At 42.2% G+C, this 14,569-nt stretch overlaps 1 protein-coding gene across 1 annotated transcript in view; it reads right to left on the bottom strand.

Annotated features, from left to right (window-relative positions):
• The window catches only part of LOC310789763 (copine-3-like), a 29,594-nt gene extending 15,551 nt beyond the window's left edge, over window positions 1-14,043 (bottom strand). The window contains exons 1-7 of the mRNA XM_083651441.1: window positions 13,917-14,043; window positions 5,212-5,409; window positions 4,535-4,714; window positions 2,149-2,223; window positions 1,739-1,810; window positions 1,577-1,654; window positions 775-864 (exon numbers count right to left, since the gene is read on the bottom strand). Of these exons, the coding sequence (XP_083507567.1) occupies window positions 775-864; window positions 1,577-1,654; window positions 1,739-1,810; window positions 2,149-2,223; window positions 4,535-4,714; window positions 5,212-5,379 (663 nt within the window). The 5' untranslated portion in view covers window positions 5,380-5,409; window positions 13,917-14,043. The remainder of the gene's footprint in view (window positions 1-774; window positions 865-1,576; window positions 1,655-1,738; window positions 1,811-2,148; window positions 2,224-4,534; window positions 4,715-5,211; window positions 5,410-13,916) is intronic.
• Window positions 14,044-14,569: the final 526 nt, after the last annotated feature.

The following is a 14,569-nucleotide window of genomic DNA, read 5'->3' as shown; positions in this document are numbered from 1 at the left end:
CGGATGGACAGAAACACTTATATAGCAGGTAACAAAATAAAAGCACCCCCAAAAATAAGAGTCCGTTAAATTAGAAACAATCAACTAAATATCAATATAGAATGAATAAATTGTTGTCCCAGCAACACATGTTTTTGAAGGCAATATAAAAAAAAATCCCTAGAGGACCGTTATAGGCCTATACATACTATTACACATATACTGTAAATACTCTCTGTATGTCATTGGAAGGCTCTATTCATGCTGTGATCAAGGGAGGACTCTATCAGAGTTGGACGAGATTTACTAGTCGATTTTTAATATAATATTGGCCCAATAATATATAAACCATATTGGTCTAACCCTATACTAAATTCCAAGCAGTCATGCTTGGCATCCATTGACAACCAATCAAAATGCAGAAACTCAAACTGAATAAGTGCAATGAGAGCAGCAAAGGCAAAGAAAGATGCGCACCTTCCCGTGATGACGTCATGAATCGGGCATACACACAAACACACTGCGAGCGGTAACTCACTTTTCCAGCCGGTTTTGGGAGTATTGTAAGTTGAAAAGAAAATTGCAAAAATATCAGGTGAATTCAGTTCATTAGTACGTTAGAGTGGCATGGTTAAAAAAAACAAATCAAGAAAACAGAAGAGGCAGTAAACAATAATCTACTGTTACTTCATTCTTCAGTGGACGTTGAAGGGAACAGGCTATGTTTGAGATGCAATTTACAGGGCATGTTAATTGGGATCAATAAAGCATAGTGAAAAGATGTGTGTGTTGTACCTTTATAGGTCTCTCCACGTCTCCTCCGCAGAGAGAGCGCAGGGGGATCTTGAAGGGTCTCCATACGGGGTTCAGGTTGTTCTTCACCACCTACATGACACAGGTAGGGATGAGCCAAACATCCATAATAGTGAAGTATTATGTGATTTCAATCAGGAAAACTACTTACTTAGCACTGCTCCTCACTCCCTAGTTCAAACTTCTCACTATACATTCACCGTTAACCGGCGCTTTACTGCGCTTTCTCGCTGAACCAATCTCATCTAAGTCCACGTTCCTCAAAATGGGGGTACGCATACCCCTATGGGTAGATGGAGGTATTACAGGGGGTACTTGAGCAAAAGAAGAAAATGGATAAATGTATGAATAAATCATGAATATATTGGGGATTTTGGAAAATATATTTTTAGATAATAATAATAATAATAATAATAATAATAATAATAATAATAATATTTAAAACATGAACTTTATTTATTTTATTTTTTAACTACAACTATACTTGTAAAAATATTTCATTTGGAAATGATGGCAAAATGTAGTCAGGTAAAGGGGGTACTTGGAGTGAGAAATCAGGGAAAGGGGAGCCAAAAAAGTCTGAGAACTAACTACTGATCGAAGTGATCCAAAGTATATACACATAATTTACTATGTCATTATGCTACTTACGAATGTGTATGCTGTCTTGCTGTTGTTTTTATTACAAAATAAATATTCATAGAACTTTAATCCTAGTCTCTCCTGATTGAAATTCTACAAGAGCAGGGGCGGTGAGCTGCCAGTGTGGGTCGGGTGTCTGTACCTCTGTCCTGTGGGCCAGCTGCCATCCCGTTTCTGTCTGCTTGTAATACTCCAGGAAGGGGTCGGACCACCACAAATACTGAAAAGTGATGTCCAATTAGTACTGAACAAGTTATTTAGGTAAATCAAATGATAATTTGAATAATGAAATGACCTTCAGTACCTTTTTGTCCAGTTTCCGGGCCGACACCTCAAAGTTTGCCACCCTGGTGTCCGTTATCTCTTCAGCGCAGATCTGTAAAAGAAGAAAGTAAAGCTGCACCAGACACTGAGAGGAACATGTTTAGGTCCAAGGAGTATGCAGTTAACTGATGTCATATTACATGACTTCTGGGTAGGGTTGTCACGATACTAGAATTTCTAACTTTGATACCGATACTCGGGAAAATATCGATACTCAATACCTTTTCGCACTGCTGGTATCGATACTGTTGCAAATGTGTATTGTATTGTATTGTATTTATTTTCATTATGTTTTGTTTCTTATAATATAATTAATTGCAAAAAGCATTTGTAACTCTTTTGAAAATGAGTACAATTAAGGTTAAATACACCATTGAGGCTTCCACTCACTGTGATGGTTCCACGTCCTGCGGGTCTCTTGTCCTTCAGCAACAGAGATCGAGTCATCTGCTTACTGGACACAATCTGCACACAAAACTCATATGAGTAAATATGAGTGGTATAATTAAGCAATATAGCATGAGAGCCAGTGTGTTGTGGCAAATATATCCCGCTGATCAGCTGTTATCGCACTCGGCCTGCGGCCTCGTGGGATAACTGCTGAGCAGCGGGATATATGCCACAACACACGCAGCTCGAGTGCTATATTGCTTTTATAAAACGGTTTCCAAGTATGATAATATAATAATAATAATAATACTATAAGTCCGACTGGCATGGCATTCTGATAGAGTCAGTTGAAACACTACTGTAAGGCGGGACCGCAAGAACGTGCGGGTGATTTGATTGGATCGTTCTGGAGACTGAAGTTGACATTGGCCAATCCTGGCGCTTGCTGAGAAGCTGAGAGCTTTCTGGAAAGCCCGACACGCAGCTCGAGCGCAGCGCTGCATTCTCAGCACTTGCTGAGAAGCTGAGAGCTGCGTGTGTTGTGGCATATATCCCGCTGCTCAGCAGTTATCCCACTCGGCCTGCGGCCTCGTGGGATAACAGCTGATCAGCGGGATATATTTGCCACAACACACTGGCTCTCATGCTATATTGCTTAAGTATACGATATATGTGTTTAGTTTTTGTTTGTTTGTTTTTTGCGGGCTCCAATATCTCCCACTTGTCATCATAAGTGCAGAAATGTGTCAACACAAGCAGTACACAGCAGCAAATCCGCCAATGTCATCAGTCCAAGATAGTCTGTCTCACTGGAAGCAGGCAGGTATAAGCTCTGCCATTGGCTCCATTTCAGTCGGAGCGGAAGGGAAATCCCTTTCCGCTCCCTGTGTGTCACTGCATACCTGCCAACCCTCCCGATTTACGCGGGTGTCTGTTAAACCTTTCTCCCGCTGTGCTCCCGATTGGTAATTTCTCCCGCAAATCTCACGATTTGTAAGATATGATGTAAATTTTAGATGCTCACTTTATTATCACATTTTTTGTACATGTGTTATGTTTATTTTATCAGTACCGGTATTTATTTTACTGTGAGTTATGAATTTAAGAAAAGTAATTAACCGTACATCCTTGTATTTATTCTATTAATTTGTGGTGTAGGGTTATATGGGTGCGGGGGGGGGGGGGGTACATTGAGGATAAGCCATTCACCGATACCTCAGAAAATCTCCCTCTTTTTCACAGCTTAATGTTGGCTGGTATGTCACTGTCAAATGAAACGACAACAACAACCCTAGCTAGCAAGCTAGCAACCGACATGCTGAAAATGGCAAGTTTTGACGAAGATTTGGATTGTGCGGTAAAGCAGGCCTGCTTGGTACTTTTGGTGGATGGTTGTAAAGATAACAGAGCTATACCAGAGTAAGAGGAGCCAGATTATCCCCTGTGTTGCTGGTACATCACGAAACGGAGATAGTCTGGCAAGTGAGACTAGTCCAAGGTGTATCACACTAATAAAATCAACTGTGCTTATGAAAAGCAAGATAATGTATGTTGTAGCTTGTTTATGGCCAATTTTAAAATCAGAAACAGAAATGATTTTGGATGTGGGCGTTTCCAACAAGTAGAACCATAGCCTAGGTAAACCCAGCCCCCACGTGACCTGCTCTCTCAGTTCCCAGTCACTAGTGACTGAGAACAGGTCTGAGAGCAGGTCACGTGGGGGATGGGTTTACCCAGGCTAGTAGAACCAGGGCCGCCGCATATCTTGCCCGGGCCCTGGACAAAATGATCCCATATGGCCCCAACCCTCCTCCATCTAATTAAATTAGACAATTAGGGGGGCCCTCTTCGGCCCCCCTAATTGTCTAATTTAATTACAGGGTCAGTTTAATTATGGCCTCACCATAGGCATAATTAAGTTGAGCGGGACGTTTCAGGGTGTAACAGTACACACAAGACGGGAATACATTCCACCAATAAATACACTCTCAAGAGGATGTTTCATGTAACAACATAATTATGACCACAAACAACTTATTGCAAAGCTACTATGCCAGCACTGCCACTGACTGACAGCATTGTTAGCTAGTAGTGGAGTGGTACAGTTACAGGGTCAGTTGTCCTGGTGGTCCCGGGACAACTGACCGTGTTGTCCACCCTGTTGGCAGGCCTGAGTAAAACACTTGCTGACACAAACACAAACTGAAGCAACAAAATCCAATTCTTCTGCTTCTTCCACTTCAAAGTGAACAAGGCAGAAGAACAGCAGTGAGCCAAATGAAGTGTGTGAGCAACATTAAATAATTATCAAATGGACTATTATAACTGAAATGGCATGACAGTTGTTCAATCGCAGTTATTTATTGTGTGAAAAAGTCAAGTTCACCTGGCCCAAGGTACATTCAAGCTCCCCCAGAAAATCATCATCACCCAGGTCGTAGGTGTCGTTGTCAATGTCATACACGCAGAACTTCAGCCTCTGCACCATCTCGAAATAATAATCGAGGACAAACTTCTTGGCAAACTTTGGGTTCAGGCAGTTCAGGATCATCTCTGTGCGGCCAAACTGAGTCACAAAAAGGAAACATAGAGGATGATAAGACACATTTGTAATATAGATAATATTGTTTCATGTAGGAACTATTTTCAAACTACACCCGCTAGCTGCTAGCTAGTTCCTAAATATAACTGCTAGCTAGAACTTAGAAGCAAGCTAGCGGGTGAAGTTTGGTCAAAAGAATATAGTTCCTACATGAAACTGCTCACAACAAGATCTGTGGATTATCTTGAGTAACTGGGTCATTATTTTTGGAAAGACACATTACTGCTTGCACCACAAGCCGAGTGCCATCCAGTTCTATTGTATTGGAGAGAAGACAGTAAATCCCTCCGGCCAAAATCTCGAAAACTCAGGCAACTCACAAATGATCTAGATAGATAAAATAGCACTACAGGTAAGAGGGGAAAATATGTATTTTGGATTTTAGGGTAAGCTGTCCCTTTAATTCCATGCAGCAACAAAAAGTGTCTTTTTAACCCTTCTTCTGCCACACTGCTACAGACCTCATACCACTGGGAGCTTGAGCTGTTGATGTACAAGGCACACAGAGGGTCAGACTTGGAGAAGACATCCATGTCCAGGAGGTTTTCACAGGAGATGGTCAGCTCCACCTTGGTGGCCCACTGAGCGGCCCCAGCCAGCACCGGGACTCCGCCCCCGCCTGAGGCCATGGCAGACACACAGATACAGGATGGGCCCCACTGTGACACAGATACAGCAAAGACAAACAGATGGAAAAGGATTGCAGTTAATAGAACTATATGGAATAACTGTCACTGAAAGGGAACATTTTCTCGAGGTGTGGAGAGGTCTTGAGAACATAAAACCAAAGTATTTTCAATAATATGCCAATTGAATGTGTCCTTTACGGGAAATGTAGTCTACATACCAGGTTGAACTTGACTTCAGAGACAGTTTACAAATACCAGTAGCGGGTTAGTTAGAAGCCAGTCTTCAGTTTCCAGCCAGTATTCATTTCAATAGAATAGTTTTAACTGGTTCCTCTGTCATTCCAACTTATTCTAACAAGACAGATCGTGGTGGGTGATAGCGACAAGTTAATCAATTCTCAAATTATTTTGAATGAAACTAATTTGTAATTTAGTAATGAGATGGATGGCTATGTGCCATTTCCCCATTAGATCTTAAAGATTCATTAAGTCATGTTCTGTGCTCTACAGAGATGGGCAGTATTTTAAATACATGTATTTAAAATACGTATTTAAAATACATTTGTGTATTTTGTCATTTGTATTTGGCTGGACCGAGAAAAATAAGATGTAATTTGTATCAAGATACTTTTTGTGTATTTTAAATACATAAACTACTTTTTTCTTTAATTTTATGTTATTTTATTTTCTCAAATTGACACATTCTTACCATTGACACAGGTTTAAACTGTGGAGAAAAAAATGTGACATGTCACTTCTACTCTACCTCTGATTGGCTTATACCTTCAGAACAAACTCAACCACAAATCAGAGGCAGAGTAGGGTGGGTCTTGAGTCAGACTTCACATCACTTCTTCGTCTAGTATGAAGCCTTGTATTGGTGGAAATTCCCCCAGAGATAAATTATTAATATAAATTGATGATTAGATATTGCATGCACTGGCCTATCTGCAAATTAAACGGTTTACTGCATATTCAAACCAGTGTATTGTATGTATCAAGACACAACTAATTATCTTCTTAATTAAAATTGGCAAAGTGGGTGGCAGTGTGTGTGGCGGCAGTGTGGGTCATGATTGTGATGTCATCAGTGATGTCATCAGTGATGTCACTCGATCAATTGTGATGTCATCAGTGATGTCCCCCGTGTGTCGTGGTTGAGTGGAGATAGGCTTTTTTTATATTAAATCTGCCAAATTTTTTATTCGAACAGGTAATCACGATGGTCCGATGTAGAAGTGTCAGAGGTCGATGGGGGTCGGCCCATCGACGATGGTCGATGCCATCGTCCATGGTGCCAACCCTAGTACACAAAGGAGAATACTGTCACAGAGGACTAAGAGATGATTTACCATCTAAGGAAACCAGAAAATTTCACATTTGATAAGCTGGAATCAGAGAATTAGGACATTTTCCTTACAGAAATGGCTCAAAATGATGAACAGATGATCAAAATAGGCAACTAATGTAATATTTGGCAAAGAATTGATGGATTTACTAATTGTTGCAGCTCTTTATCAGTTTTTATAAAATGTATTTTCATGTATTTTCAAAATACAAAATACGTATTTGTATCTCAAATACATTTTTCAGACGAGTATTTTGTATTTGTATTGTGATACATTTTTTGAGCAAGTATTTGTAATTTGTATCAAAATACTTTATGATATATTTTTGCCCATCTACTCAAGGCCAAGGTCCGTATATCTATTCACAATGGTTATAGAAGAAGTAGGCCAGCACTCAAAAATGTCCTTTGAGAAATTTAATAAGTCAACTGGGACGGCACACAACGAACGTTTCAGCGTCAAGCCTTCATCAGCGTACTGTTTCCAGGTAATGCCGTCTGATCTTCACACTATACTATCATCACACGATCATCACAGGAAAGCACCGTTCAGTTTCCCCCACTCTGCATTCGATCTTATGGTTTTTCTATTTAATCTTGTAGTTAGTGTGTGGGGGGGGAAGCATTTTCCATTTTCTTGATGACTGGGCTGAGGTATAATTTGGACAGAGAAAATATGCTGCATCTCAGTTGGTGTTGATGACACGCTCTGCACCCCCTACTTAAAAACCGTTCCAGCGTCCCTAGTGGTGACTGGTCAGCCATTCATTTTTCCATAGACATTTTGTAAAATGCTTATAATTATTAAAAATATATATATATTTGCTTGGTCAAACAAAGCGATTCAGTTATATTTAGAATCAGGAGAGAATAACATTTTACTGACAAATATTTTTTTTTAATCTTGTTTCCCCCCTTCTTGTGTCCGAGTGTAAAGTTCGGGAGGAACGGGGTGGTAGACCTAGGTGTGCCCAGGGGCCCCTGGGGTGTTAATCTGGCCTTGGTCGCCCCCTCGGAATTTTGGCTTGCATGACGCCCCTGATAATAATAGTCGTCAGGTCCATCGAAGCTCCATCAGTGATGTGATTCATTGTTCTGTCGATGTATGTTGCCCTGTCGAAAAATGCTTGAGTTACCCTATCTGTAAAGGGAGGGGAGACTTGTGGGTATAGAACCCATTCTCATTCAGAGATAGGTGAGAGGTCAAGGAAGCCCTTTGAAAATGGCCATGCCAGTTTTTCCCTCGCTAAAATGTTGCCTAACTTTGGAGCATCATTTAACCCCCTTCCCGACAGGCTTGACATGGTTGGTACCAATAGATGGTCTTATAGTTTGACATCAGAAAGTATGTCAACTATAGAATCAACGAGATGGATGGCCTGTGTGCCATGTTCTGTGGTCTAAGTCTTATTACCCTCAGGCTCTTCTAAATTCCGTGTCAACACTGCCAGTTGAAGAGCCCTCCCATCGAGCATAGCCTTTTCATTAGACAATCTGTGTTGGGCATTAAACTCACCTTATTTCTGCACTTTGAAGTCACAGGTAGGGTCGGGTGGGGCAAACTAATTATATCGGAAGCCTAGTTGCGGAAAAAAGTGAGCTGTTGTTCTTTTTTTTAAGACAAAGTTTGACGAGAATCACAGAGTTGCCTGGAAACAGAGCCCAGACGCATGTGCACTGGCATCATTTTGTCTTGTACATACATTCTACAATCAGGGCCGGCCCGCCCTATATGCGAACTAAGCGGCTGCCTAGAGCCCCGGGATTTGCCAGGGGCCCCCTCAAAAAAAATTTTTTTCTTTTTTTTTTAAAATAAACATAGGCTATAATATTATAGGCTGTGTGTGGTAGTTAAAACATAGGTTGACGTTTATTTATGTTTGTAGTTTAAACAAAAACATAAATACTGTAGGCTACATACAGTACAACACAAAAGGCTGTTATTTACCTTTTGTCGCCACCTGGTGAGTAAATATTGTAGCGATCCAGGTAATTACGTGTGATGTGGTGCTTCCGTGTTTAGCTAGGAACTGATATGTGTGGGTGTGTTCCTAGGGGGAAGGGTGTGTATGGGACCAGCGCCGGTGGCGGAAGTCAGTCTAGCTAGGAGAGGGAGCTAGAGTGGTTGTGTGTAGAGCTAGCAGCGAAGCTAGCTGCTAGGAGCTATTGTGAAGCCAAGAATAAAAGCCTTGTACCAACTCCAAGTCTCCGGTTCTTTGGACGAATACCCGATTCGTTAAAATATATATGTAACTAAAACCATTACAATTGACAACCGGTCCTGCATGTATCTACCGGTCCTTGGCACAAAAAAGGTTGGGAACCCCTGGTTTAACTGACCTGGCAACCCCTATGGCTGCTGGGTTCTACACGCTTGCTTGACACTGATAGGGCTACAAACGAGCATCATCATCATCACGTTTGTTTGTTTTAAATATTCCTCTAAATATGGCTAAAAGTCCAAAAAACTTCAAATTTTCTTCGCCACTGCCCTGGCGGGCAGCACAGAGAGTCCCCTCCTTACACCACCCCCTACTTAAAAGTACTTCCAGCGCGGATGCCCCCAAACCCCCGCCCCTGGGAGGGGGCCCCTAATCTATATCCTGCTTAGGGCCCCCAGATGGCAGCTGAGTTTTGCACCCCCGCCGAGAATTACATCCCCACCTTCCGGGAGCATATTGTAATGATTTATACGGAAACGTAACTGTTTAAAAATGATATAATTGTCGGTAGACGTGATCTCAAGCCAGGGGGTCTGTCCTGGCTCACGGAGAACGACTTTGATGCATTAGATCCGCGTGGAGGTGACTTCCATGCTTGGGGCTCTCTTCTGGCTCATGGAAGCCGACTTTGGTGCTTAAAATCCGGGTACAGATGACCTCGAGACCTGGGGATCTCTCCTGGCTATATGGAGGGGGGTGCACATCTCGGCGGTTTGTACCTGCCGAGATTTGCATCCCTGTTTTTAAAGGAGGACTTACCCCCTAGATATGTATTAGAACAGTGATTTGAAAATACCTATGGAAAAAACCAAGAAATGACATATACTCTTCACTCTTGTCTATACTAGACTCTTTGGCTGTGTTCAAGTCAAGATTCTTTTTCGGAAATCGACGCCATTACAGTTTGCCTACTGCCTCAAAAATAATTTATTTGAGAGGGGCCATATCTTTATAAATATCAACAACTAGCCAACACTGGTGGCCTGTTTGGAAAGAGCTTTGCTCAAAATGGTTGAAAGTTATATCAATTTGGTAATTCAGTGGCGAACTAGAAATTTAATTATTTTTCTGCATGTATCTCTATGGCAGTGTATCAAACTACGTTACGAGAGCAAAGTGACGTGGGCTCGTTACAGCAGCACACCGCACAATACGACAAACCCCCCGTTCTGGGGTAACACAATGCAAGATTTTTCTACCTCATTCCCTCGTCCAAGTTGCCATATACCATAAATTCCGGACTATAAGGCGCACCGGTATATAAGCCGCAGCAGCAACATTGACTGTTTTTTACATATATAAGCCGCACCGGACTATAAGCCGCGGGTGTTTTGATGTTTAATTACCATATGTAAGGGTTCGTGCACAGAGAGGAATGTCGGGAAAGAGATGGCTGTTTGGGGAAGCTCCCATTTATTAACATTTCAACAAAACAAGCATATCCCGCTGGGGATCTTTTCTTTTGGCATTGTGAGACGCTTAAAAATCACCATCGGCGGGAGCTTTACTCCAGATGCTGTGCAGCCAAGAACACAAGTGAAATTCGTTCTCTCGTGACCTGTGGTTCTCAACGTGATGGACGATTCACCTTTCTTGTTAACAGTCCTAGTGAGAGGCAGGTCGAACGTCAAAGGCACTTCATCCATATTTATGATCTGCTCCGGTCCGATGGAATATTCCTTGATCTTTCTTTGTGTGAATTCGCCAAAGTTTGTAATTTTCTCCTGGTAGTCGGGAGGGAGTTGCTGACACACAGTCGTCCGCGCCCTGACGGACAGTCCCTTTCGTCTCATAAATCTGAAACACCAGGATGGTCCACCTCTAAAATGTTCAATTTTCATTTCGGTGGCGACTGTTTTGGCCTTCAGTCGGATCTGAACGGTGGACACACCTCGGCCGTCTGCTCTCTGTGTCAACACCCTGATGCCAAGGTTACGTGCTGCTGCTCGATTTCCTTCTTTCCTTCTTCTTCTCGCCGCCATCGTCGTAACACAGCCAGTTCTCCATCTTTTGAAGCATGATGTTAGATTATATATAAAATAATCGAAAAAACAAGCAGCAAAGCAATGCACATAAAATGTGCTGATGAAGCTGTGTAACCTGTAAAATCCATCGATTTTGGAGGTCACCGAGTGGCCGTTTGCTTACCGTAATTACCATATGTAAGGGGTCACGCACAGAGGGGATTGTCGGGAAAGAGATGGCTGTTTGAGGAAGCTCCCATTTACCGTATTACCGTAACATTTCAACAAAACAACATAACACAACACCACCTTTGTTTATTTTTACAGTGCACACAGTGTCCGCGGTGTGGTGAAAAGAGGGCAAGAGAGGAAATTAAAACAGAAGTGGATTTATAGTTAGAAAGAGTGCTAAAAAAGAGAGATTTTATTTGTATTTTTTTTTTTTTTTCTGAAAAAATCCATAGATAAGCCGCACCGTTATATAAGCCGCAGGGCCAAAAAACGGGGAAAAAGCCGCGGCTTATAGTCCGGAATTTACGGTAGTCCCTTTTTCATTTTAGTTTGGGGGCTTTTCGTGATTCTTGTTCAAAGTTGTGCAAAAGTTTTCCTCTCAGCGCAGTGCAGGCTGCGCCTCCTCCCTCCTGCCAGACCCCGGCTGGCGAAACAGCCTGCTGCATGCATGGGGCGCTCTGGAACCTCACGGAGCAACAAACAAACACAGACAGAAATAGCTGGTGTGCGATTTAGAGAATACAGTCTGAGATTGGGTACAGGATTGAGGGAATCCCGCATCTGTTTGCGAAGGTGCGACTGGACAGGACGCTTTTCACAGACGGGCACAGTAGTCGGAGCGAGGCGAGTGTCTCTCAGGGCTACTCAGGGCACAGCTGCAGATCTCTCCTCCTCCGTCCAAAATCAATACCGATATAATCTCAGTAGGAGGGATGCAGGGAAATATATGATAGTAGCCGATGTGTTTAGAGAAGCTTTGTCACGTTGTCACGTCGTAGTATAGCGTTATATTTTACATGTGCGCTAAACTGCGACCATATTTGTTTGCGGAAATATCAGACTGCTCTCTCTGCTCTCAGAGCACAGAGAGCCCAGCTGCTGCTGCGCGCGCCCGCGGAGCTTGGGGCCTGGGCTGGAGACAGTGCTTGCAACTCGGACTGATAATATTAACATCATCATTCGAGCTTATCCAGGTAAGATATCAATAAAGTAATGACACATTCAGCGGGAAACTAACTATAATTAAGACATGTGCCAACTTTGACGACGTTTGGTTCAGTATTTTAAGAGCAAACTTCAATAGGAATAGGCTTGGAGTTCTGAGGAGCCGAAAGGGTACAGGGGGGGTAGGGAAGTAATTATCTTGAAATCCCATAGTCTTTGGGGACAACCTGACGTCAGGTTGTACCAAATCTCCCATTCATTTGAGAAAAAAAAAGCAGTGTTCGACCTTTAGAGGGCGCTTATGCCAGGTATGCTGCTGAAAAATGATACAAATGGTAAAATGGCAACAGTTTGGTGTCAAATGTGGAAATTTTGACCAGAATTCTTCACACATCACCCCCAAAGTCATATATATTGATTAAAAGCTGAAAAAAAGTGTTTTGGAGGTAAGTTCTCCTTTAAGTTAAAACAGCCCCAAAATATGGTGGGGGTGCAATTCTCGGCGGGGGTGCAAAACTCGGCATGACACCGGCCCTGTCTACAATGCATTTAGACAGACCACCACCGCTCACTTTTTTTCGGCAACTAGGCTTCCGATATAATTAGTTTGCCCCACCCGACCCTACCTGTGACTTCAAAGTGCAGAAATAAGGTGAGTTTAATGCCCAACACAGACTGTCTAACGAAAATGCTATGCTCGATGGGAGGGCTCTTCAACTGGCAGTGTTGACTGGCCCCGTTCCAATACCCATACTTCCATACTATTTAGTATGCAAAAAAAGATTTAGTATGTCCCAATACATAGTATGTCAGATGCAGTATGCCAAGAGTACCAGGATGTTGTACTACATCAGCTCCTATTTCGGAGTATGCATTGATGCATGCTTCACCAGCCAATCTTCCCCACAATCCTTTGCGCAGCAGGAAGTTACGTCTTCTTCTTCTTCTTCTAATGTTTTATGGCGGTTGGCAAACAACTTTTTGTGCATTACCGCCACCTACTGGAGTTACGTCGCACTGACTGAGCTGTGTGTTCATGAATGAGATAATTAACTTTAAGAAAGCCTTGAAATATGTTAAAACCAAACAAGCATGGAGTGTGTACCAAAACATGCATATCTTGATTCCTGTTTAGAACTCTGACTTAATGTTTTTGCTTTATTTATTTGATTGTCTGTTCCAATTTTGTAAATGTTTAGTCTGAATTTTTTGTATAATGTACTGTTTGTTACTGTCAGACTTTGTTTATTGAAAAAAAAAAAAAAAAAAAAAAAATCAAATGTGGCGCTGCGGACGTCGGCGGAAGTGAGCAAGAGGTCGGAGTTCAGGAAGCTCACATGACGACAGATGTAAGCTGTGTCCCAATAGTATGCATTTTGCATGCATGCTGCACACTACAATCCATACTTTGTGAGGGCAGCGGCAGTACATACTACAAGAAAGAAGTACAAGTATGGGTATTGGAACGGAATTTAGAAGAGCCTGAGGGTAAAAAAGTTAACGGCCTCACGTTTCAGGGTGTGACTGACGTACGTACGGTACACACAAGACGGGAATACATTCCACCAATAAATACTCTCAAGAGGATGTTTCATGTAACAACACAATTATTATGGCCACAAACAACTTATTGCAAAGCTACTATCAGCATAGGATAATTTACGCCAGCAGTGCCACTGACTGCAGTTAACGTGTTAGCTAGCGGAGTGGTGAACTGTGTTGATGCCTGCCTGCATGCGCCCATCAAAGACAGTCAAGACACACATCCCAACGGCATATTATCGATGTATGTGAAGAAAAGCGTATCTTTGTATGTTGAAAGCTTACCCAAATTGATTTGTCCGCTTGCTTGTTGCGCGAAATAAACAGTCTTGTCAGTATCTGGTCAATAACAACAAGTGTGCTGAGTGACAGCGACTTGTGGGCGGTGTCGACAGTCAGCTGGTGAGTCACAGTTTGCTCTTCTTAACAACTTTGTTTTAGTCATCCAATCCAACCTGCAGCTATTATATGAAATGACTTTATCATTGAAGCTATACCTATAGCGCCTGTATATGACTGCCTGACATAAAGTACATGAGGAATAACAACATCGTGACGTAAAATTACCAAGGTAAATTACCCCCGGAACGCCATGGCTCATGTTAGTTTCCAGTCGAGTTGATATGTTGAGGACGCATTTACCCGGGTGCATTCAAGTGTAAAAACAAACAAACGAACAAACAAACAAACAAAAGTACTGTATATTGCTCACTTTAGGTACTGTATGTTTTATCGATGCAGGTTAACTAGAGTGTAGTATACTTCACGATGTTCAAGACGTTCACAACAATCGCTTATCGCAGGTTTGCAACGTTTCCGAATTTGTCATCTTGAATGCTCCACGTTTAGCTCCATCTACCAACCTGCCCCTGGCCACTGCAGTCAGACGGTCACTCAGACTCTAGTCTAGTGGGACCATTCGGCATTTAGACGTTTGA

The sequence above is a fragment of the Poromitra crassiceps genome (assembly GCF_964638095.1).
Source record: "Poromitra crassiceps genome assembly, chromosome: 2".
Taxonomy (NCBI): domain Eukaryota; kingdom Metazoa; phylum Chordata; class Actinopteri; order Beryciformes; family Melamphaidae; genus Poromitra; species Poromitra crassiceps.
Note: the sequence above shows the minus strand (reverse complement) of the source record. Positions and strands in the feature narration are given on the sequence as shown.